Consider the following 22,893-nt stretch of genomic DNA (forward strand, 5'->3'; position numbering starts at 1 on the left):
GAAAAGAGCACAACCTCAGCAGGGGATTTCAAAGACCTCTCACAGCTCGCAGCAGGACGGCAGCTCTGCCCGTCCTGCTGGGAAAAATGCATTAGTAGCAAACAGCCGACAGCCTCCACAGTGCACGCAAAAGTACTGCAACGTGGGAGCTGCTGACAATCGAAACAGCTGAAAGCTTCATTTATAAATTGGGGTTACACACAGCTTTATGCTTCAATTTGTAAGCTCATTTCTGCACATAAAATCCAATTTACCAGTGCTGGAAAATATGTGCACATTTAAAGGATATTAAAAAAAAAAAAAAAGGGCATAGTGACATACTAGTTCAAACCAATTATTAAATAACAGAAACATGAACCCCTACTTACAAACCTGTGTTTCTGGATTTTTCCATGTATTGGGAAATTATGCCTCCAATGCCTGGATATAGATTACACATTTTTGTTTCTTTAGTACCATACGACTGAGCACCTAATCCAGAGATTTGACAGTATATAAAAGGGGAAGTAAAGTCTGAAAAATGAGGCCGATGCCACCGAGTGCGACTAGAAGTTGGCTCCAAAAAGCCTCCGTCTCAATAGATTCTCATTCAAATTAAAATGTATACAATTAGAGTTATTTCAGTTTTGTTAGCTAATGTTCCTCCTTCTTATTAGGTTTCTGGCAGTCCATCTGAAAAAAATCCATTCGTTAATTACAGAAAAAGACTGCTTTTTGGGAGTGTGTCTGTTTGATTGACAGGCCCGTGGTGCAGTCAGATTACAACTATCGGTGGGCGGGATGTAGTATTGTTGGATTTCCAGTCAGATGAAGTCAGATCCATCGCTTGCTCCTCCCCAGCTCCAAACCGCTCCTAATTAGCAAGATGGTGACGGCCAAAATCCAAACTCGGAGCATCAATACGGACGTTCATAAACCAATGGGTGACATCACTGTTGGTTCCCGCTTGATTACAAGCAGAACCATAAACCTTTTGGTACCCTTTTTTAAAATGTGTTTGTCAAGTCTGATATATATACTGTAATGTTAAAAGCTGTTAAAACAAAGTGCTACAACTAAACAGCTCTCAGGAGGCTACACTGGCTTAAATTTAAAATCCCAAATTTGGTGTTTTGTTCTTGTTTAACCAGACGTATCACCACCACTGTGCCAGCACTGGTGAACAGCTTGGCTGCACCCATGTATCGCTCTGCTATGACGCTCTGGCTTGTTTGTATTTCTTTAAACCAGGAGGCTCGCGAGCTCAGATTGTTATTGTTCACATAAAATAAACTTTTTCAGCTGGTTTGGTGGAGCTCAGCTTTGTGAATAAATGTTAGCACATGAGTAGCTATCAGACACTCGGAGGAAAAAAGGTTGAAGACCTCTGCTCTAAACCTATCACAATCTTCTTGGGCGCCGCTAGGCCCAGGATGTAGTGACAGTGCGCTTGCAAAATAGTGTCAGGGAGAATTTGTTTGAGTGGAACCTTTGCAGGTGGGGAGGCGAATACCGGCATGAAAAAAAACCAGCTAAATCATAGCAAAAGATGGAAAAGAACCAAGCAGGTTGCTTACTGCATGATCCAAATGTTCACTAAAACATGGCGTTTTTAGCGTATAGGTTGTCATTTCCTTTTGTAATGGAGATTTTGTAAATGGTAGCACACAGATTGTGGAAGGGAGATGCAAAGTATTGCAGAGCTGAACTAGTTGGCCAGTGGAATTATAGCACCATCTTACATCCGTGAGTCAGACCTCGCAGATCCAAACTCCAATTCTAACAGCTAATTCAATCACTCTCTCTTGACTTCCCCTGACATTTACTTCACCATCAGGCTAAATCTTGCTCATGAAAATAACGTATTGAAGAGGGTCAATAAAGATCTTCACGTTAATAAGCTCGCTAATCGTTAATTAGCTGAGCTCGGTTGCAAAAAGGATAACAGTTTACTGTGATTCCTCCCTTATAACTGTATGTAGGATGTGTATTCATGTGGGTTCAAGTGCACCAAAACTGAATTTGACAAAAAAAGTTCAACTTTAAATTGTGAACAGGCCCCTAAAGGAGAACATTGATACTACTCTCATGTCTGTTCACTTTAAATATAGAAGGTACAGCCACCAGCCATTATCTCAGCTCAGCGTAATGACTGGAAACAGATGGAAAACAGGTAGCCTACATCTGTGTAAACCAAAATGTTTATCTTCTCTAAACCTCAATTATCAGTAAATAAATACCGTATGTGTTTTTTCAGAACAAAAGCATAAACACAAATATTTGAAAGTTGCATTTTTATAAGGCATCGTGCACCAGACTATTTCCTGAAAGGGTGGAGTGACTTTGTGACTCCTTGTGGGAGTTTTTCATCATTTTGTATGTATTAAACAAACCACATGCAACAGGTTAGATGGTAAGCTGTATAGTCTGGTTTTTTTGTATTCTTGTCTTACCATTGGACAGAGCCAAGATGGCTCTTCCTAGGTAAGTATCAAAGGATAAAGGACATCAACTTGTTTCCATCACAGTACTATATCTGTCAATCAGCATTACAGCAAAATGTGACTTGTGAATGTAGAGACACGGAGGAAACAGGAGCTACTACTGTAATACACATTTTTAATTCTGAAAACATCTTCACAAATCTTAGCACATGTTTCCAGATCTAAATATACACACTCAGATCCCTCACAAATCCCAGTAAACATTTCCAAAATGTCAGGTCACAGCCTTATTGTGCGTTTGAAACTCTGGGTACATTCAATAATACACAAATATCAGGTGATGCATTTGCCAAACGAAGGTCCCTGTTTTATTTGCGGTCTTGACACATAGTGAATCTTTGAAACGTATTGTTACATATCGAGTGAAATGTGCGCGTTCACTGTTGCACTTGAGTGAACCAGTGCGTTGTTGTTGTGTCCCACACCAGGAGAGTGCAGCTTCAGCTCTGCGGGGGTTTACGACGGCGCCGTGTTCAGCCGGATATTTCAGATCCTGTACAGAAATGAGGAGATCGCCGTGAATGACTGTATGATGTTCAAAGTCCACCTGTTATTGGACGGAGAAAGGGTGAGTGATGATGTTGACATTTACTAACACACACACACACACACACACACACACACACACACACACACACACACACACACACACACACACACACACACACACACACACACACACACACATGCGTTCAAAGTCACACTCACACACCCACACACTTGTACAGCTATCTTTGTGAGGACATTTATTGACATAAATCATTCTCTATCCATTTAACCTAAACTTAATGATAATTAAGTCCCTAATCCTAACATAAACCTAACTCTAACCTTAACCCTAAAACTGAGTCTTAACCCTCAAACAGCTCTTTGAAGGTATGTGACAGAGTGACGACTGGTCAACATGTCCTCACTTTGTCAGTGTCCTCATTGCGATGGTCTAAAACGAAACCAAGTCCCTCCAAAGACAATTGTACGAGAACACAGACACACATATTTCCTATCGAAAAAGGAAAAGAGAGAAATTTGAGTTTGATTTATTTCTTTGTATTTTATCAGTAGCTAAACCGTAAAACTGTAAAATGCCTGATAGATAATATGAGTGAAAAACACCTGTTTAATAGTTGTGCTCCACAGCTGCAGTTTGTGGCTTTACGGCATATTAAATGGACATTCATTTATGCATTGTATCATTCTCTATTCCCTCCTACACCCCTTCCCTCCATCATCTAACACAAACAAGTCTCTTTTCATAAGGGATTTAATCCAGTTAATCAGAGCAGAGCTCTAACGAAACCATGCAGTGAAGAAGTAATATCATTATGCTAAAATATTCGAATACAAGTGTCCTGAAATACAAATGGGAGGAGAGTTTTTACAGAGTCTGTTAATCTATTGTTGCTATACATTTTGCAGGTTTTCATACTTACCTCTCAAAGACTCTCTTATCTTTACATTTCTGGAGGAGGTTGAGAGTCTGATCTCTAGACTGCGAACAATTGATGGGTGTGTGATTTGTTCTCATTCCCAGGACGTTAAATACTGACGTTTTGTCAAAACCGTAGGCGTCACAGTGATACAAGGTGCTCTTCGACGAAGGCACTGTGACCAACGAAGGAAAAAAAGGAGGTCATGAGACAGAGATGAAAGAGTGACAAAGATAAAAGGAGCTTAGGCTGGTTAGATGGAACGAACACAGGATTTTCACCCAGAATACTGGTGTTCAAGTCAGGAGAAAGCAAACGTTAGCTGGGGATCGAACCGCCAATCTTCCTGTTAGTGTGCAACCCACTCTACTGACTGAGCTACGGCCTCCCTTTACCCCCACTTTGGTTTATAACCTTAAGGCACCATGTATGATATGCCTGCAGGCATGAACCACAGACTGCAATGTGGGAGGCAATGTTGTTGTTTTTGATTCCCAACCATGTTCCTTTTCCGAGCTCAACCATGTTTTTTGTCACAAACCCAAATCATGTGGTGATTTCCTAACCTCAACTGTGTTTTTCCTAAACGTTTCAATTTCCTGTGAATCACAAGGCTGTATGCGTGCAGTAGGTTTCATTTATGTCCACTACAGGAAAACGTGAAACTGTCACGCCGAGACAGGCCAAAGCCTGGCTGGTCCACGTTTTGCTGTAGTGAACCGATGTGACCATTTCACGTTTTGCTGTGACAACGAGTTGTGCTGAGACACCGGTGAACTAATAAACAACAGTATTTGAAGCCGTGGGATGAGAACAGGCTGGGTGTGCTTCACAAACTAGTTCGACAATTTGTTTTCAAATCGTAGGTTGCAGTGCTTTTGAAAGGTGATGAAACAAATTGGCTGGAGTTTGTTCCCACAAAGCCCCACAAAGAGAAGCCAGCAAGTGTAAAAGTTAATCCTCTTTTTCAGAAGAATGCTGCTGTAATCATCACAGACACTGGAGCCCTGTGAGGATTATTGAGTTCAACAGACTTGTCTCTTGGAATTAATGTGCTTTAATTGACAGACCCATGTAAATCGCCTGTGCCCCAGACTGCCCAAGTTTAGCTCAAATGATCAGGCGTGTAAACCTGCCAGACAGTTATTGATGTACTGTCCTTTGCTGTGTCACCGTGGGCGCGACCCCGAAAATCCCCTCTGCCTGTTTTTGTTGTCGGGAGCCACCGGAGCTCAAATTGATCAGCGGTGACAGCCATGACACGGGCCCCGGAGCTGGGGCACGTGGGAGCTGAGATGGCCCCCGCTCGAAGCTAATCATCCATTTGATAGCCCTCGCTCACACATTGACGTTACTCTGCGCCGTCGCTCGGCCGCTCTCTGACTCTCTGGCAGCAGACCTTCAGCTTACCGCCAGATCCTCTGCCTGATTGTGAGCGGTCTGTCTCACATGACTCCTAATTTTAGAAGATTTCATTAAATGTCGATGTTCACGCGGAGGTGTGGAGACGGAGGAGCTTAAAGGCGTATCAGATTTCAGCTGTAAGCCCTCCCGAAAGGCTCCCAGCTCATTAACCTTCCGGAGGTTATCTGCCGCTCACGGCTGCAGATAGCACCGACAAAAATAGACCCTCATTTCCCCCCGTGTACACCCGTGCGTATGCCCGATCAAGCTGACCATCAATATTGGACAGAACTGCGCAGATTTGTACGTTCACCGTAGGCGTGAGGGCGTATTTAACCTCACACGGCAGACAGAGAGCAAGAAACCGCGCCTATAACCTTAAAATCAACAACGGCCGCACGCTCGTCTTCAAAAGACTCCGTCACATCCACTCTGGGCACCGCTTTTGTAGTTTGCTCATTCATTTTGTTTTTCCACTTTGCTGACGCCATTATGTTCTCCGGCACTTTGAACTTGAGAGTAATTCAATTTCGTTCAGATCAGACGAAAAAGAAATGCCGGAGAACAGAGAACGTAAACACTTTATTAAAACGTGGCTACATCAGCATCACAAACAAGGTTGGTCACATGAGCTTTGAAGCCTGATAGCAGTAAATCCGTCATGTCTTCGGTGGTTACTCGTGACGGCGATTCCTCTCCATCGACTCGCACACGAGTGACAGAGAATAAATAAGAGGCGCGTCCTTCCCTGCAGAGCCACTGAATGGTTTGATGAGTGTTGTGAAAGCTGATGCTACGGCCGTCACAGTCAACTGATCGCCTGCAGGAGATTTTTGGACGTGTTAAACCGAGCCCGTCTCTCAGAAAGCACATTTACGTACACCTTAATTGTATATAAATGTAGTAGTTTTGACAGAAACGTAATTGCATCTCGATTAAGTTTTCTATTTAATCAAAAAAGAAATCCAGCAAGTTGTAATTATGTTTCTACAAATATTTCAGTCACATGTTCACGTAATTATTTTCATCAATCATTAAATCCGCTCATGCCGACAGCGCAAACCATTATTCAACTTAGAAATGATGTTTGTGTGCTGAGAGCAAAATAGAATTGTGCAACTTTAACCAAAATGATATCCTTCAGGAAGCCCTTTCACAATTATTACATAATCACCTGATGGTAAATACTTGAGTGTAATTGTGATTATAGGAGGAGGAATGGCTTCATAGTGTAAGTTATGGACCTTCACTTGATAGGATGAGATACGAGTGTCGAAGTGCTTTCCTACAGCATTTTCCCACCGTGGGATTAATAAGGTCTTATCTTATCTTATCTTATCTTATCTTATCTTATCTTATCTTATCTTATCTTATCTTATCTTATCTTATCTTAATCGTAAGAATTGTTTCCATTCACGTCTATTAAAACAGCTGCATGAAACTAACAGTGATGTCATATTTGTTAAGATCTCCAGAGTTGTTTTGATGAATCTGAATGGGCTCATGACTTTTAGGTCCATTTCCATGGACTCTGCATGTCACCATATTCCTGTAATGCTCATTTATTAACAGCACTCGACCACTCGACCACTGTTTTGCAGGTGGAGGAAGCCTTGAGTGAAGTGGACTTTCAGCTGAAGCTGGATCTTCATTTCACCGACAATGAGCAACAGTAGGTTTTTGGAGCCACTTTGAAATGTGTGTTTGAATGCTCGACTTTCCTTTTGTGCAGCTTTCATGCAGGAGTGAAAATGCGAACCAGGCATGAATAAGCGCTATTATGTATTTCGGCTCATAGCATCACTTTAAGCACCTGATCCTAACTGTTGTGCTCGCTCCCTGTGATTACTGTGATTTGTCTGTTTGTTTGGGACAAATAAAAATAGACATGGGTAGTTTGTAGTAGAATTTACTGCAAAGAGAACAATGTTTGGAGGTTAGAGGATTTGGATTTTGTATCAGCCAGCAGCTGTGCATTAAACTAACAGCAGTTAGTAAAGTGCGGTTCGTGTTGTGTTTGTGTGTTTAAACCTTTACGTTTTTGTTATACCTGTGTGATTATAGTATTTGTCAAAGCTACACAGACCTGAATTCTTCATATCTTGGCACAGATGCTTTTACTGAGAGTCTGACTGGCGCCATTACCATTCAGTCCAAATGCAGACTCTTCCTTCCACACCTGCAAGGACAACGTGCGTGTCCTCAAATAATGATATGACACTATTAGCGAGCAGCAGTCCACAATCTCAGACATCTTTTAAAAAGCGTCTGGCAAAAAGCAAACACATTTGTCAGTGATATTTCTCCCTCCCTTAAAAAAGAGCTGCTCCTTTTAGTGCCAAATTACTGACTCTCCAGGGTCACATTTTTAGTATTTGCAATAAAAATCACTTAACTTCCACTCCTCTAATTAATCTGCTCTCTCTGTACTTTTGCATCAGCTCTCAACACAGAGATAAAAGTAACTTTTAATTGTTATTTTAATGTGTTGTCAATTTTTCATGTAAAAATGGCGTAAACATTTAATGGTTTTAGCTTCTTTTTTTTAATATGTGGCTTCGCAGTTTGTCCTTTTAATTATGTTAATAATTCAAATGTATGTTTAATCATTAGATTCCTTCAGCTGTTAGTTGGGCAAAACAAGCATTTCTCGCTATTTTCTGAATTTTTTACAAACTAAAAAAGCAACTGATTCATCAAGAAATTGATCAGCAGATTATTCAATAATGAAAATAATCATTATTTGCAGTCCTACACAATAGTTTCAATTCGTTCCACACATTCAGCTGCAACATTAAAATGCTGCTTACACCGCTTATAAATGAGTCATAATGACATACTTCTGCTTAAGTAACATCTTGCGCACTAAACTAAAGATACTATTTTTACAGTGTGATTAATTCTTTAAATGGTCCGAGTCCTTCCCCTACCACCAATACCGGTTTTATTATGTTTTATTTGATGCTTTATTTTATTCTGTCCATTATTCTGTGTCACAAAAATGATGGTGAAAAACAGGATCTTTGCTGATTCCCACTTCAAAGCTACATCTTTTTTATTGGTGTGTTAATGCAGCATCTGTGCCTCCTTTCTGCCCCTCAGGTTGGCAGAGATAGCGACCGTCCCGCTGATCAGCAGTCGGACCCTCAGCCTCCATTTCCACCCGCGAAGAGGCCTCCACCACCACGTACCAGTCATGTTCGACTACTTTCACCTATCCGTCATTTCCGTCTCCATTCACGCTTCACTGGTTGCCTTACATCAGCCGCTAATCAGGTAATCAGGCACGCGACTGACTTTTGCACCAAGTGTTGCAGCGTTTTTTCAAGCTTTTCGTTCTTGGAACACAAACTGTATTTCACAAGAAGTGTTTTTCCATCCACCTGTTTTTAGGCACATTTGAATTGTCGTATCATTTTCATTCTCCTCCCAAATACTATAGGCCTGTATCTAAACTGACTTTTATCTCACAGATTTCAGACAGAGTTGTTCCAAACACCTCAATGCATTCTTGGCTGCACACATTTTAGATCAATTCCAATTTGGTCTCCATCAGAAGCATTCAAACAGCTCTTCTCCGAGTCTCCACTGACATAATGATGTCTTCTTATGTTGGTTAAAGTGCAGCTTTTGATGCTGTAGTTCACAGCATCCACATAGAAATACTTAGGTAGTGGTTGGGTCTCTCCAATATCTCAGATAAGAGTTTGGAGCCTACATGTTCAAATATGCTGCTGTTTTTTAGTGGTGTGCCCCAAAGTTCAGCCCTGGGTCCTTTAGGATTTAATTTGTATGCTACCTGCAGGTATTATCATTAGCTATTTAATGCTGATTTTATTCATCTGTTTGTCTTTTTTAAGCCTGATAAGACAGATAAACCTTCTCACTTGCACAATTGTATGATTGCTCTCGACTGGATCGCTAACAACTAGACGCAGATAAGACTGAGGTCCTCATTGCTAGTAAGGTTGCTCAGTGTGGGGCGCAGCTCTATTTAAGGGTGCTATCTGATCTTTGAAATGTAGGAGTCCCATTCAATCAGGCAAAATACTTTGATCAGCAATGGTTGAGGAAAACTGAGAGTTCACCTAGACTGAGGTGAAGTGTTATGAATCCTCAAAGACTCTTCGAACCCTCTTGATGAATATATATTCCGTCAACAGCACAAAACCTTATTTTACCTGTTACTTTAGTTAGCCAACTGTTTCTGGCTGTCACCTTTGTTTTGATTAGGAAAGAGATGGAACAATTTAAGTTAAAAAGATTTTCTTTTTTATTAATGAGTTGACTGAATATTTCATCATCGAGTTGGGTGTAAGTGTTTAGAAATACCTTTTCAAACAACTGTTTTTCAATGAGGGGTTTTCAAGAATTACTGATTAATGAATATTTAAAACAACAGTTAGCTCTGTTAGTCTAATGTATGCTAGGTAAGGGGCAATAGCTGGGGCTACAGCTATCTATTATAAAACAGTTTGTTGTGTATCTGACAAACATTTTCACTTTGAAACAACATTTTTTCACTTTTAACTGACTAGATTATTCGTTGCTTCTGTTTTTTGGCGTATAAACTTCCCCAAGAGCAGAGTCGCTAAGGTTAGCCTAAATTCTGATAGCATCCATCTTCCATGCAGTGGGGAAATATTACTTGAACAAGGTTTTTTATGTAACCTGTAACATTCACAAACAATGTTCTTGCAAGTGAATAATATGGTCCTTGGCCTGGACGTAAAGCGTGTGTTAAATTAGTTAACGTGCTTACATTACAGCTGAATAACATTGTTCAAATAAAATAAGACACCACCATGGAAAGTTGAACGCTGGGTACCTCTCTTACTACAGCTGAAGGCACACTGACGCACACTGGTGACAAAATTGAAACCTTCACAGCCCTGCTGGGACTCGATAAGGTTTCAAAACTATGGCTGCAAATACTGTTTGGGGAGACGATTAAGTGAAAGGTCAACTGTCTTCAATGAGGAGATTTTACGTTTTTAGAAAAAAGAATAGTTGCATTCGTATCCATACTATCAAAAAGTCAAGAGGTCGAGAACGAACTGCTGACACGGCCCTTTCCTCCATCCTCTTTGTTTTGGCTGTCGCAATTAACGGTGTATTTGTTAGCTGCTCAAGTGGATAGTTCTCCAAACACTTATATGATAAATTCAGCTATCAGTACCATGAACCCAGTATTTAGGCATGCATTACTGCAGCACTTGATTGATTGGAAGAGTAGCAGCACTCGTCTCCCAGCTTATGTCCTCCTTCACAGACACATGAACACACACTCATGGCTTGGCCCTGCATGTGTCCTCCCTGTTCTCTCTCCAGCTTTGCACGTACAGGGAAGGGCTCCTGGCTGGGGAAAGGCTCGCCGGAGAGCGCGAGCGACCCATCTGCCATGTCTGTAGAGAACCTTGTGTTCGGAGCTGGCTACTGCAAGCCTGTCATCTCTGAGGTATGTTAACCTTTAGCAGTTCAGCTGTGTTCAGATAGAAAGTCGTGGGAAAGTCAAAACCCATTTTGTATCACAAAGCTAGAAACAATTTGTCCCTGTTTCAGCAGGTTGTTCTTTTGTTGTCTGTAAGCAAGCGGCTAAATGCCAAGCGATGACGTAAAACGTGATGGTTTAGGACAGAAGCCGACGGATTTAGCCAGGATTTGTTTTGGCTTGTCATCCATAAGCAACAGGACTCTGAGCTGAGAGGAGAGCTGTTCCGATGTGGATTACAGATTCTAGACCTGTCTGTCCCTAAGAATCGGTCGTTTGTCGAGGCTCTGTGAAGTCTTGGAGGCTTAAAAACCAGAGAGGCCGACACAGTGATTATTACTGTGCAATGCTGTGGCTTTTCATAATATCTGATTAACCCACCTGCCCAGGCATGTAGGCTCTGGGCTTAGCATCTGGAACTGATAGGAGCTCCTCACTGGAAATGATGGTGGAGTCTCTCATGCCTTTGTGCTCATGTACACTTAGGATGTACAACTGCACAATGACAGAAATAGACAACCAGCTACTGTTATCATAATTGTTAATCATGATTATATATGGCTTACTTCAGAGTTTGAAAATATAAAATTACCCTTTCATCACCTAAACATAGAGTTATACTGTATTTTTAATGAAACGTGCAGTTTCATCATTTTCATCATCCATAAAAAGTATGAAAGGGGCTCTGACTCAAATTTATATTGTCACAAGGTGGGAAGGTGGTATATATACTCATCACAATCACCAACAGGCTAATGTTGCAATGAAAGGTTGAAAATAGCAGTGGTCTGAATGCTTAAGGGTCCGTTCCAAAATTTTAGATGGCCATTGCACCAGTTGCTCTTTTCAAAAACAAAAGCATACATGAGTCTTTTTTTCTTGCAATAACTTTAGCCATGTAGGTAGCTTAATTTCTGTTACTTAAGATGTGTAGTTGGTGCTACTCCTATTTATAGTTCTTTTCTCAAAACTTGAACAGTGCTCTGTCTGTGACTTCAGCTGTGTAGCTACCTGTCAGAGAGTGCAGTAATTGTGTTCAGGAGTCCTACAGCTGATAGATTACCAAGACAGAGAGCAGTAACTGCAGCATGCAGCAATCAAAAGACATAAGTGTCCTGGGAAGTATCCTGCAGGTTCCTGGAAAACAGTAAAACTAAATATCCATGCCATCTTCACACCCCAAGTTGATTTCAACAGTTTAAAGATCACCAAATATTCAATTTACAATACTTTAAGAAAAAGTGGCAAATTCTCAATAGACTGATCCTTTCAGCTCACATTGTTTTATTATATTGGAAAGTAGATGTCCGATAAAGGAGGACCGCATTTTTTTGCTAGCAAATATGTCATCAGTTTGTTTTGCCTTTTTAAGACACTACATTGTAGTTTTCCTGTGTATTTGCCGATTATTCCAACATACAGTGCAGTTGTAAAGCTGCAGGTTCCATTTTTTCTATCCTTTTATAACATACATCTCTCAGGTCCCCGCGGACGTCACAGTCTGCACTGTAAATCCTAATGAGCGCCACACCACCCTCGCTCCCCCCTCCCTGCTCCTCCTCCTGGTTTTTACTCCCACCCCTAGCTGGGCACTTTAATAAGCTCTGCATTTAGCCGAGCAGGGGGGTTTCGTTTGATCACTGTAATGAGTTCTACTCACAAGCGCCACGTACCACATAGCTGCAGGTGAAATCTGTATACAACGCCACCTCCTCCTTCACCTTTATTTATTTAGAGCTTTTTACCTGAGGCTACACTTCCTTTTCAGCACTTTCCCCCTCAACACTGCACCACTTCCTCTTCGTGATATGCTGTCATTTCTGAAAAAAAACAAACACATTGTACATATCTAATGATATCAGCTGGAAGAAATAAAAAAATAAAAAATAAAAAAAAGGATGATTCTGATGAAAATGATGCTGTTACAAGTGACACTTAAGATTACTTGGTGTGTTTGGTGGAAATGAAATAGAAAGGTGAAGATAACAACTGGAATCACGTCAGAATGAAGCTCTTATCTACCGATGCAAAACGTTTGTGGCAGCAGCAGCGATTGAACGCGACACGCGTAGTAAACAAAAAAGCAACAAACAAAAGCAGAAATCCTCCTGTCAGGTGAAGCGGTTCACATCCCAAGCATTGTCAGCATGGAGAGAAACTACGGCTATAGGATAATGACCGGTTCATACAGAAAAAATAGCTGTTTATCTGTGCGCCTCGCTCACCGACTGATCCCAGCAGGCCTCTATAAAGCTGAACAGAATTATGAAAGTAAACATACAGATGTTCCTTCCCAGGGTATAGTGCGCTGCTGCAATTACAGAGCGCCCAGGTATGATGATAGGGCCGGCAACTTTACTTGCTCCGGGCAAATTACAGTGCATCCTCGGATACTCAGGCATTGCATGCCTTCCTGAGCTGGGAGCCCCAATGGCGCTGCCAAAACATCCAAGCCATGGGGAGAGCTCGTAGGATGGCTAGGATGGTCAGGGACCAGCGTGAGGAGGGCAGCCGCTGGTCCTCTGTCTCTATATTATGACGAATTATGTGTACAATGATAGTTGTTTGGGTTGAGGGCCATTAGCTCTTCAAGAAGATAAATGAGAGAAACGATTATGGCATCAAGGCTTCGGTGATTTGTAGCTGTTTGAAGAGAGACTCGTGTTACACTCAACACATACTGTAAATTGCACCAGCGATGCACAGCCTCTACTTTTACTCCATTGTTAGAGAGCCATCTGCTGGAAAAATGCTCCACATTACAGCTCCTATTTAGATAGCTCACTTTAAAGCAGGGGATTGCACTCGAGCTTCAAATTGAAAATCCTTTAATTTTCTCTCGTTATATTCAATTCAAATTTATTTATGGCGCAAAATCACAACACAGGTTATTTGATGGCACTTAACACATTAAAGTCCTTACAATAGAACTTTCCAGCATTATACAGAGGAACCCAACAATTCAACAATTTCTACCTAAGCTCGGAAGAAAAAATGTTTCTGTATGGGAGAAAAACCTCCAACACAGAGAAGGAAAAAAAATAATTTTGACAGAAAGAAACCTCCCACTGAACCAGGCTCAGAGGTGGGTGGCCATCTGCTCCCTCATCAGGCTGCTCGCCACCTTTAACTATGGGCTTCACTTATCCTCTTCAAATGTTTCCACATATGATTTTAGTTAAACAAAAGTAATCTTAATCACCATTTCCACTTATTTTGTATTTCTCAAGTCCTTGATGAGCGACGACGCCTTTGATTCTGGGTCAACTGCCCACACTTGCAACCTTTTAAAGGCCGTAACAGGGATGCTTGGCATCCTCCTGTGTCACATAAATGTACTGATCTGCTTTTACAGCTCACTCCAAGCTGTGTTTAGTACCCATTTGTTTCTAACGTCCTATTTGATACTCTAAGTAATTATTGTGACTCTGCCGATGCAAGAGTGAGCTCCTTTTTACCACAAGGTCAGTGCAACAAGCCTGCACAACTGCTGCAGTGGAGGCTGTAAAGTTCAAGTATGTGTACATGTCCATCATTAAGGCAGGCCTTTTTTTTCTTCAGAGGTGACTGTTGACCTACATAGCAGCTGACATTTGCCTCTATGTCTCCTTCTCTGCAGGGAAGCTTTTATGTGGCCAGTGAAAACTGCCTGCAGAGAGCTCATACGTGGCACCGGCGGCTCTGTCGCCTCCTGCTGGTGGCGTACAGAGGCCTGCACACCTACTACACCGCACTGATGAAGGAAATCCCACAGCTCCAGCAGACTCCACTCGAATCAGGTTTGCATAATGCAAAGCTCTGTATTCATTAAAAATCTAGAGACAATTAGATATCTGAAATCCCGATATGAAGAAAAGTATCATTTTAATCAGCTAACAACCCTTTTCTTTCTTCTTTATGTCAGAGTAGAATAATACAGGATATGATTAGTACAGGAGCAATGGTGGGGGAAATATTGACATTGTTTGCTTAAGTCATAGTCATTTAAAAATACTCCTTTACAAGTGGAGATCCAGCATCAAACAGTTTACCTGAAGTTTTATTTGCAAACTACACCAGAAGTAGTCCTGATTCAAACTGACCCCCTTTCAGAGTTGTATTATGTAACATTTAATGTTATTATCCATGACACAGTGAGGCGGAGCTGATTTTAATTACAAAATATATTATATAATGGATCATATCTTTTTCAGTTTTTCATCTGCTTTGGATGGTAACTGTCCTCCTTAACCTGCAGCGCAAAATAATTATGATTGGCTCCAATGCAAATATTTTTCATGGGCCAAACGCCTCAAACAAAAGCCACACATTTAGCCTATGTTGCTAATTTCTTGTCCATTGGCTGTAGAGCTTGTTGCTGAGAGGTTTAACTGTTGAGAAAAAATTGACATGACATAAATTCTAATTATTACAAGGGAAGCAAGGTTATTGGACAAACACATAAGCATTTCCCAGCATGCTTTCTTCCTTAGTGACTTAAATCAACCAAAATATAAAGGTGTAAATGATGGGTAGAAATAATAGTATATTTACTTTTAATAAAAACATTTGGTTCAGGTAGTTTTTAACAAAGACAAATAAAGACACAGACGAGGCTGTGATTCAAAAGCATAAGTGTTGTACACAAGGTAGGAATGTGGTCTATAAAGTTATCACAGATCTAAATGTATTTATCTGAGAGGTGGTCTATGCATGAGAGGCGCTAATCTTAAAATACTTGTATTTATCAATGAAGCACAAGTACACAGTAAAATAAATTAGGTTTTCTAAACTTAAGTATAAGAACCTCATGACTGACTACACTGACTTTCCAGGTTAATAGTACACAACTTGATTTTATGGCTTAAGCAATTCATTTCATTCTCTCCACATTCACCCTTTTATAGCTTCAGTCTTCACTCAGCCAGAGGTTCATTTTACAGCTTTGTGTTTTTATTGAAGACTTTCAAATCTTCAGTCTTACATTTCGGCTCAATTAGCATTAAAGGATTTTTCTAAATCAAATGTGTGACTTTCTGTCATCAAATTAGCAGTAAGTTTGTCTTCTTGCTCGGTACACACAGTTAAATGAACCTTTGCACTAAGCTCTGCAAATAACTTCTTTCCACAGAGGTGCTGCCTGTAGAGGAAACGCTAAATCAACTGACAATAGAATTACAGGTAAGTGCAATGAAAACAGCCGCCGTCGGTAGCGATAATGATTATTTAACTTGATAGTTTGAGCACAGTTTTCTGTCGAATATTCATTAAAATGGGAGCTAAACAATATACTGTATGTTGCATCTGTTTGTATTGTGCAAAACGTGCTCAGTAACAGTTGATGATTGGAAGTGGCCTTTATTTAAGGTCTGAGCATTTAAGAATAATAAAGCAATTGGTGAGGTAATACCAGTAAAAACAAATGGCTGTAGTCAACTGCCAACAAGTCAACCTAGGGTGTGACTGTCCTTGACTTTGTTCGGACCAAGCAGTAACCAACCATAATGTCACCCATTGGTTTGTGACCCGCCGTTTTGAGGCCTAAAGTTTTCGGCCATCCGTCTTTGTATTTTGGACCATATTTGGACGAGCTGGGGAGGAGCAAGTGGTTACTCTGACTCAATCTGATAGGGAACCCAAGGACACTACGCCCGCCCACCTATAGCAGAAACCTGACTGCACCACATGCCTGTCAATCAAACAGACATGGCCTCAAACATATCTCGCTTTGAGGCCTAATATCTAATTAATTATGGAATTATTTTCAGAAGAACTACCAGAACACTGATCAGAAGGAGTGACTTTCGTGAATGACAACATGATGACGCGGGGAAAATTTTCTATTGACTTTGTTGAATGGGAGTCTATGGAGCCAGAGCCTTTGTGGAGCCAACCCCTATTGGCCTTTGGTGGTATTGCACTTTAAGGCACCTCTGTATTAGTCTCTCTTTTCAGACCCAGAAGCTACTTTTATACACAGTCTATGATTCGGACTAGCAGTTTTTCCAGTCCTTGATAAAACTATTAGTTCGCCCAACTTCCACAGACTTTAAGGTCAGACTTATCGCAGACACTGCATTGATAGTAGGAATAAATATGTCAGCAGGTAAACCAGGGATCTTAAAATAGAGTCGTTCAAGATGTATTCTGGGAGGTCTTTGAAAGCCGGTGCATTTAGTTTGAATTTACAGGAATATGTGTTTTTCAGCTGCAAGAGGGCCACGAGAAGGTAGCGGAGCAGATCAGCAGGGACGTCAGCCAGCTCTGCTCCCAGCTGGCTGCTCTGTGGAGCTGCTTCCTGGAGGCCGCTCTGCTCAACCCCCACATCCTGTCCTATCTGGCCCAGGAGCACCACACGCTCAGGGTGAGAGTCCATCAAAAGCAGGCTTATACAATGCTCAGACGTCAGCATTTAGCGCATGTTCTCCGAGTTACTGCGTCTTTATTAGAGCCCAGTGTAGATATATTTAAATATAGTGATTTTGATCTTCAGCACTCACACTAAAATATAAATATACTGCGGAACAATAAAAAGAGTTTCATAATCATTGAAATTTGAGCTCTGGAAGCAGCTCCTTAAGGCATGCGGTGACCAATTTTCTTAAAGGTTTTAGAAGCTGTTAAATGAAATTCTCTGAGGGCATGCAGATAGTAAAAAAAAATAACCTCCATGTTAGACCAGGAAGAAAGTTATGACTAGAGGTCAGTAAATACTTTTACTTTGTAAAAACAAGTACTCATTTAGAAGTAAAAATTGTCATAGAGTCCAAAAGTATCTCAACTTATATTTTGTTTTGTGTGTATACGTATTGCTGACATTGTTTCAGCCACCTTTCTCTGGTGAAAATGTGAACATTTACCTTTTTTTATGGTCATTTGGTGAAAAAACTGATTGTTGTCTCCTATATTAATGTATTATTAAACAAATAACTCACCCGATCAGATTATGTCACAAAGTAAATAAAAAACATGTCAACGTGTTTTTGTGTCCCTAAACCTGGGTAATTCTAGTACATGTTGAAGGAGTTAGGACCACATCCAAGCCTGTTTAGCCACATTAAGATAGTAAGACCACAGAAAGCACTAAATCATTATTTAGCCTTAAAGAAAATCAATCAGATAATTAGGATGTGACATTGTATCACTTTATCAGTCATATCCACATAGACTAAAAGGTTTATCTATTTTTCACGTCTAATTCGCTTTGTAGTTAAATGATTTACAGTTTGCTCCATAACATGATAAACCCTGGCTCCTTTCCAAATGACATACTTCCCTTACTATACTCACATATAGTACTCTTACATGTCAGTGCACTAACTTGTGCAGTACTTGAATTTTGAGAGAATAATGTCTCAAAACGCATCATTCTGCACTGACCAGAAATAACGGTAACATTTGAATGCATTGCCTGCCAAGATATCTGCTGGCTTTACTTATTTTACCCAGCACTGCATTGCACAAAACATTTGGCCAAGAATGCTTTGTCTTGTTGTCGTTACACTGTTATGAGTGTAAAAGTAATACTTTTTTCTTATATTTAATATATGCTGCAGCAAGGATACTCCAACAAGTATAATTTACTTGCGTGGGTGGTAAATATATCAGTTTCCACCCACATGATGATCCATGAGCAGCGAGTGTTACAAAGGGAATTAGCAAGATGATAAGATGTCATTCTGGACCATGGTAGCTTAAACCCAGCTGAGCAGGCTAATACAATTTCCAGTGCAATTTCGATCTAATCACTGGGCTGTTTAATATGAATATGTGCTTCACACTGGAGTAGCTCTCAAGGCTCCATTACGTGGCACTGTTTCGTCCCAGTTGTCTGAAAATAATGAACATGTTTGCTTTGGTATTAGATTACCCCAAGGGGATACTGTCATGCCTCCACCCCACCAGTGAAGTTGGAATTTCAATTAACACTTATTCTGTAATTATTAGTGGGTGGAAACACACCAGAAACAGTGTTCCTGGTTATTTGCCTGTCACGGTGGCTGACTCTCGAGGATGATGCATTTCTAATTGCAGCTAGTGGAGGAGGAAGCGTTGGATCTGGTTTATTGCACACACAGGGAAGAAGTTATTTTCTTCCAGATCTTGAATGTTTGACTCCGTTTTCATCATCTTATGTGCTCATGGCATTAAAGATGAGACTGAGGCTCTGCCAATGTTAAATTTGTTTTGTCTGTTTCTGGGAACACCAGGTCAGGAGGTTCTCAGAGGCGTACTTCTTCACCGAACACCCCAAAGAGATATCTCTGACGTTTCAAGAGGAACTGTGAGTCCCAGCGCCGTTAGAAAGTGAATTATCTGAGGGGAGATAAATGTATTATTCATGACAGAATTCCCCTGATTCAGAATCAACAGACATGGCCAGATAGCTGCAGAAGTGCGGAGCTCAGACTACCTGACCAAGATGCCTCCTTTACCTGTTGAGTGCCTGGACATCGATGGCGACTGGAACAGCCTGCCCATCATCTTTGAGGACAGATATGTGGAGTCTCCTCAAACCGGTAATATAAAATGTGCTATACACACATCATCACCGTTTGTCTCAAGACCCTCCTTTTGTTCTACGAGTGGACTGTCCTTGTCTTTTTTTTCTAGAGTGGGTATCACATGTGCCAACGCTTGCAACCACCGATGAGCAACCCAACTCAGATCTCGTCGTCACTCCTGCCAACAGGATTCTTGAAAGCAGCCAAGTAAACCGATCACCAGCAGGACCCCAGGATTCCTTGGATGGTGATGAATGCATGGACTTGCCCACGTATGTCTCACTCATGGCAGGCCAGAGTAACACCAACATCAGAAGCACCCAGGACGTCCTTCGCACTGAGGACAGTGCTGAACTCTCTCTAGCGGAGGCAGAAAACTTGAAGGAACCAGCAGAAAATCAAGGCGAGGAGAGCTGCAGTTCTGGTCAGAGGTGCATCACTGTTAAGCCTTGCAATGTGGATCCATATAGAGGAGAGGCAGTTCTGGTGATCTCCTCGAACCATAATCCCCTCATTGATACTGCTAACAGTAGTGATGAGTCCCCCGCTCATCGTGTAACAGGAAATATCCTCCACCTTTGTGATGCCACAAACCACAGCAACGCAAGAAAGAATGAAGACATTGAGGAGGAGTCTGACATTGTCATGCCTTCGACTCACTCCATGGATGATGAGAGTGAGGATCCCCCTCCTATTAGCCTTCCCACTGCCTATGTGCACCAAGTTATACCTCCCTTTACGGGTGATCTCAGAAAAGAGATGACTCATCGTGGAGGTTTGGTCAGCTCCAAGATCATGAAGCGCTCGTCCTCTGTTATTTCCGACTCAGGTATTGAAAGCGAGCCCAGTTCGGTGGCATGGCCCATGGAGGCTGCACTGCGAGGCCGTCCTCCTCTTGACTTTTCCAGCGAACGGGAGATCCCGCAGCAAATAGTGTGTCACCACCCGGTCCACCGCAGCTTTCTGGAAGGCCTGCAGATGCAGAGCAATGGCAGCCTTCCCAGTGGAGGTATACAGGCCTCGCTCACCTCTATTAGCTCCTTGCCCTACGAGGAGGACCAGCAGCAGAGGCAGCTCAGCAAACTGACCAAGTCGGTCTCTGCACCGCAGATAAGTAGCCCGGAAGATGCTGAGGAGGACCACGTGCTACTCAACCAGGAAACAGATGGTGAGAGCTTAGTTCGACACCAGGATTCATGTAGGATAAACTGTTCTTCTTATAACAGCAACTTGGATTCTGAAAAATCGGAATCATCTCTGTTAGACATAAGCTCAACAGTAAATCTCGGTCATATTCTCAAGGAAAATAGTAAGTCTGACAAATCAAACCCTCTACTGATCCTGTCAGAGGCAAACAGAACCGCGTCGGTGTTAAGTGGTGTGTCAGAAGGCTTGCTTTTACAAGACTCTGTAGAAAGCTCTCACGTGAAGGAAAGTGCTGTTATTTGCAGCCGGGGGGAGAATATGAGCCATCAAACACACATCAGTGGAGTAAGCGCCTCAGTTAAGGATGTGCATCTCGCTGAATCGGAAGCAGCGCCCTGCAGTGGTGGAAACAAACCATGTGTGCAAAAAAGTGGAGCAGACCAGCAGAGTATTAACACTGGAGATGAGTGCCAAAGTTTCCATCAGAGCAAACTGCTTGGTGTTGGGGACCAGAAGTGTCCGGATCCCCCGCGGACACCTCTGAAACCATCATACACCAATGGCCTCCCCAGCAGTACCACCACCACACAGAGGCCCAGTGACCTCACAGGGCTGACAGCTAGTAATGCAACGTCACCTGTTGACCTCAATGGGACATCGACCTCTGAGAAAGAGCCTTTGGACTACCAGACTAAGCCCGCTAAGATCCCTAACTCGGGGCTAGCCTTCGTCAATAAGAAGATGGTGGAGGTGGTGAACATGTCTGTGTCCTGTGCACCGACCTGTCTGCCGTTTTCGTCTGTCCTGAGAGACTCTCCCTCCATCAGTGGAATGTCCACTCGCCAGGCTACCTCACCTATAACCCACCAGCCGCTGGGCTCCTTCGGTATCATCTCCTCCTCGTCGCTCCGTCCCTTGAACATGGATGACGAGACCAATGAACGGATGCTAAAGTGAGTTTTTCTGAGTGTTTCTGCCAAAGTTAGTGACAAAATGTTCTCCAAATTTTCTCCAACTAAACCTTAATATTATGTTTTTTTCTGTCTGCTAAACAACATAAAAAGGGAAACAGGCTTTAAACTGCAACTGACATTAACTTTCTAAGCTTTATTGCAGACAGATGTCATTGTCTCTGTCAACATAGACGTATAGAGACATAGACTAAAATCCAGGCAGCATCTGACTACTCAAATTAGGTTTTTTTTTAGCAAGTAATAGCTTTTTATCAGGCAGAACGCTATTATATGCCAGTCTTTGTAGTGTTCAGAGACAATAACACAATCCACATTAACATTCTAGTTAATTCTTATTGATTTCATTCTTATCTACGAACAAGGACACAAGTCTTTAGGTGCGCTTTAGCTTGATGAGCATGCTGGCAAAAAAGGAGAAAAGCGCTAAAGTTCAGTAGCGAAGTTTAACCTTTTTTCCTCTCAGAGCTACTCTGATGAAGTGAAAGTCAGAAGGACACTGAAACATTTATTCACATAGCTGAGCTCCACCAAACCAGCTGAATAAGCTTTTTTTTAGGTGAACAATAACAAATTGATAATCGACACACACAATTTCAACCAGTAGCTCGCGAGCTGCTAGCTAGAGACCCCTGCTCTATGTTCACTTATATGAACAGAGCTGAATTGAGTAACGTCAAAGCATCTGGCTTTTCAGAGTGTATGAAATTGGCCCAAGTTTCCCGGATGTTCATACTTATTCTTTAAAAGCCCTTCCATCATAATTTTTTCCCAGTAAGAGGTCAGATATTTAAAGTGTCCAGCTGTTTGAAATGCAGCATCAAGACTCTTGTCTGCTCAGCTATCAAACAAACATGTACATTCACTTTCTGATGTGTCTACAAATGCCTTTTTATCCATAAGCGCGAAACCTAAAAAAAACCCCACTTTTTGGAAGAATTTCAGCTTCTATAAGAAGTGATTTTGGTGATATAAGTTGGACTTGAAAGCTCAAGCGTATGAAGATGTGTTATTTATGCTCAGGCTGGTGAGAATAATGCCTCTGACTCACTATATAATGTGTTTAAAAATGTAAGGCCCTCTTTCGAAGGAAAACTTTGTAGGAGTGAGATTATAATCCACACCAACTGCAGGAAATGAGGCCAAAAACACACGGTTTTATGGGCACCGGGAGACGTCTGTTGACATCTGGTGCAGGAGCTGGCAGTTACTCATGCTTGGAAAGTGTGGCATAGCAAAATGAAGCGAGGGCAAAATTTGAAGCCAGGAAGTCAAGACGAGGTGAAATGCCTCCTGAGTGTATTAAATCACTTCAAAGAGTGCGCCGGCAAATCCATCATGATTAAGCTGCAAGTACAGGAACTGGAATCGGATTTGTTTTGACTCCTGCGCGGCTAAAAATTGGTAACCTGGCGGGATGACAGGGTAATAAACTTTGAGGAGCTTACTTTGTGAGTCGGAGACTTTTGTTTAGCAGCCATGGTTTGC

General features: G+C 41.7%; 1 protein-coding gene across 5 annotated transcripts in view; it reads left to right on the forward strand.

The window, feature by feature from the left end:
* Positions 1 to 22,893, forward strand: part of fam135b (family with sequence similarity 135 member B) — a 51,006-nt gene that overhangs the window by 19,598 nt on the left and 8,515 nt on the right. For all 5 annotated transcript variants that reach the window (XR_011311094.1, XR_011311095.1, XR_011311096.1 and 2 more), the window contains exons 4-13: positions 2,912 to 3,051; positions 6,916 to 6,986; positions 8,417 to 8,590; positions 10,646 to 10,772; positions 14,425 to 14,584; positions 15,916 to 15,965; positions 16,993 to 17,148; positions 18,995 to 19,068; positions 19,149 to 19,303; positions 19,398 to 21,387. Coding sequence is in view for 2 of the 5 variants with exons in the window: in XM_069703377.1 (XP_069559478.1) it covers positions 2,912 to 3,051; positions 6,916 to 6,986; positions 8,417 to 8,590; positions 10,646 to 10,772; positions 14,425 to 14,584; positions 15,916 to 15,965; positions 16,993 to 17,148; positions 18,995 to 19,068; positions 19,149 to 19,303; positions 19,398 to 21,387 (3,097 nt within the window). In the remaining 3 variants the exon portion in view is untranslated. The remainder of the gene's footprint in view (positions 1 to 2,911; positions 3,052 to 6,915; positions 6,987 to 8,416; positions 8,591 to 10,645; positions 10,773 to 14,424; positions 14,585 to 15,915; positions 15,966 to 16,992; positions 17,149 to 18,994; positions 19,069 to 19,148; positions 19,304 to 19,397; positions 21,388 to 22,893) is intronic.

This window comes from Brachyistius frenatus, unplaced genomic scaffold (genome assembly GCF_029030835.1).
Source record: "Brachyistius frenatus isolate BFR_SWC_R1_liver_20210118 unplaced genomic scaffold, ASM2903083v1 Contig_46, whole genome shotgun sequence".
NCBI lineage: Eukaryota > Metazoa > Chordata > Actinopteri > Embiotocidae > Brachyistius > Brachyistius frenatus.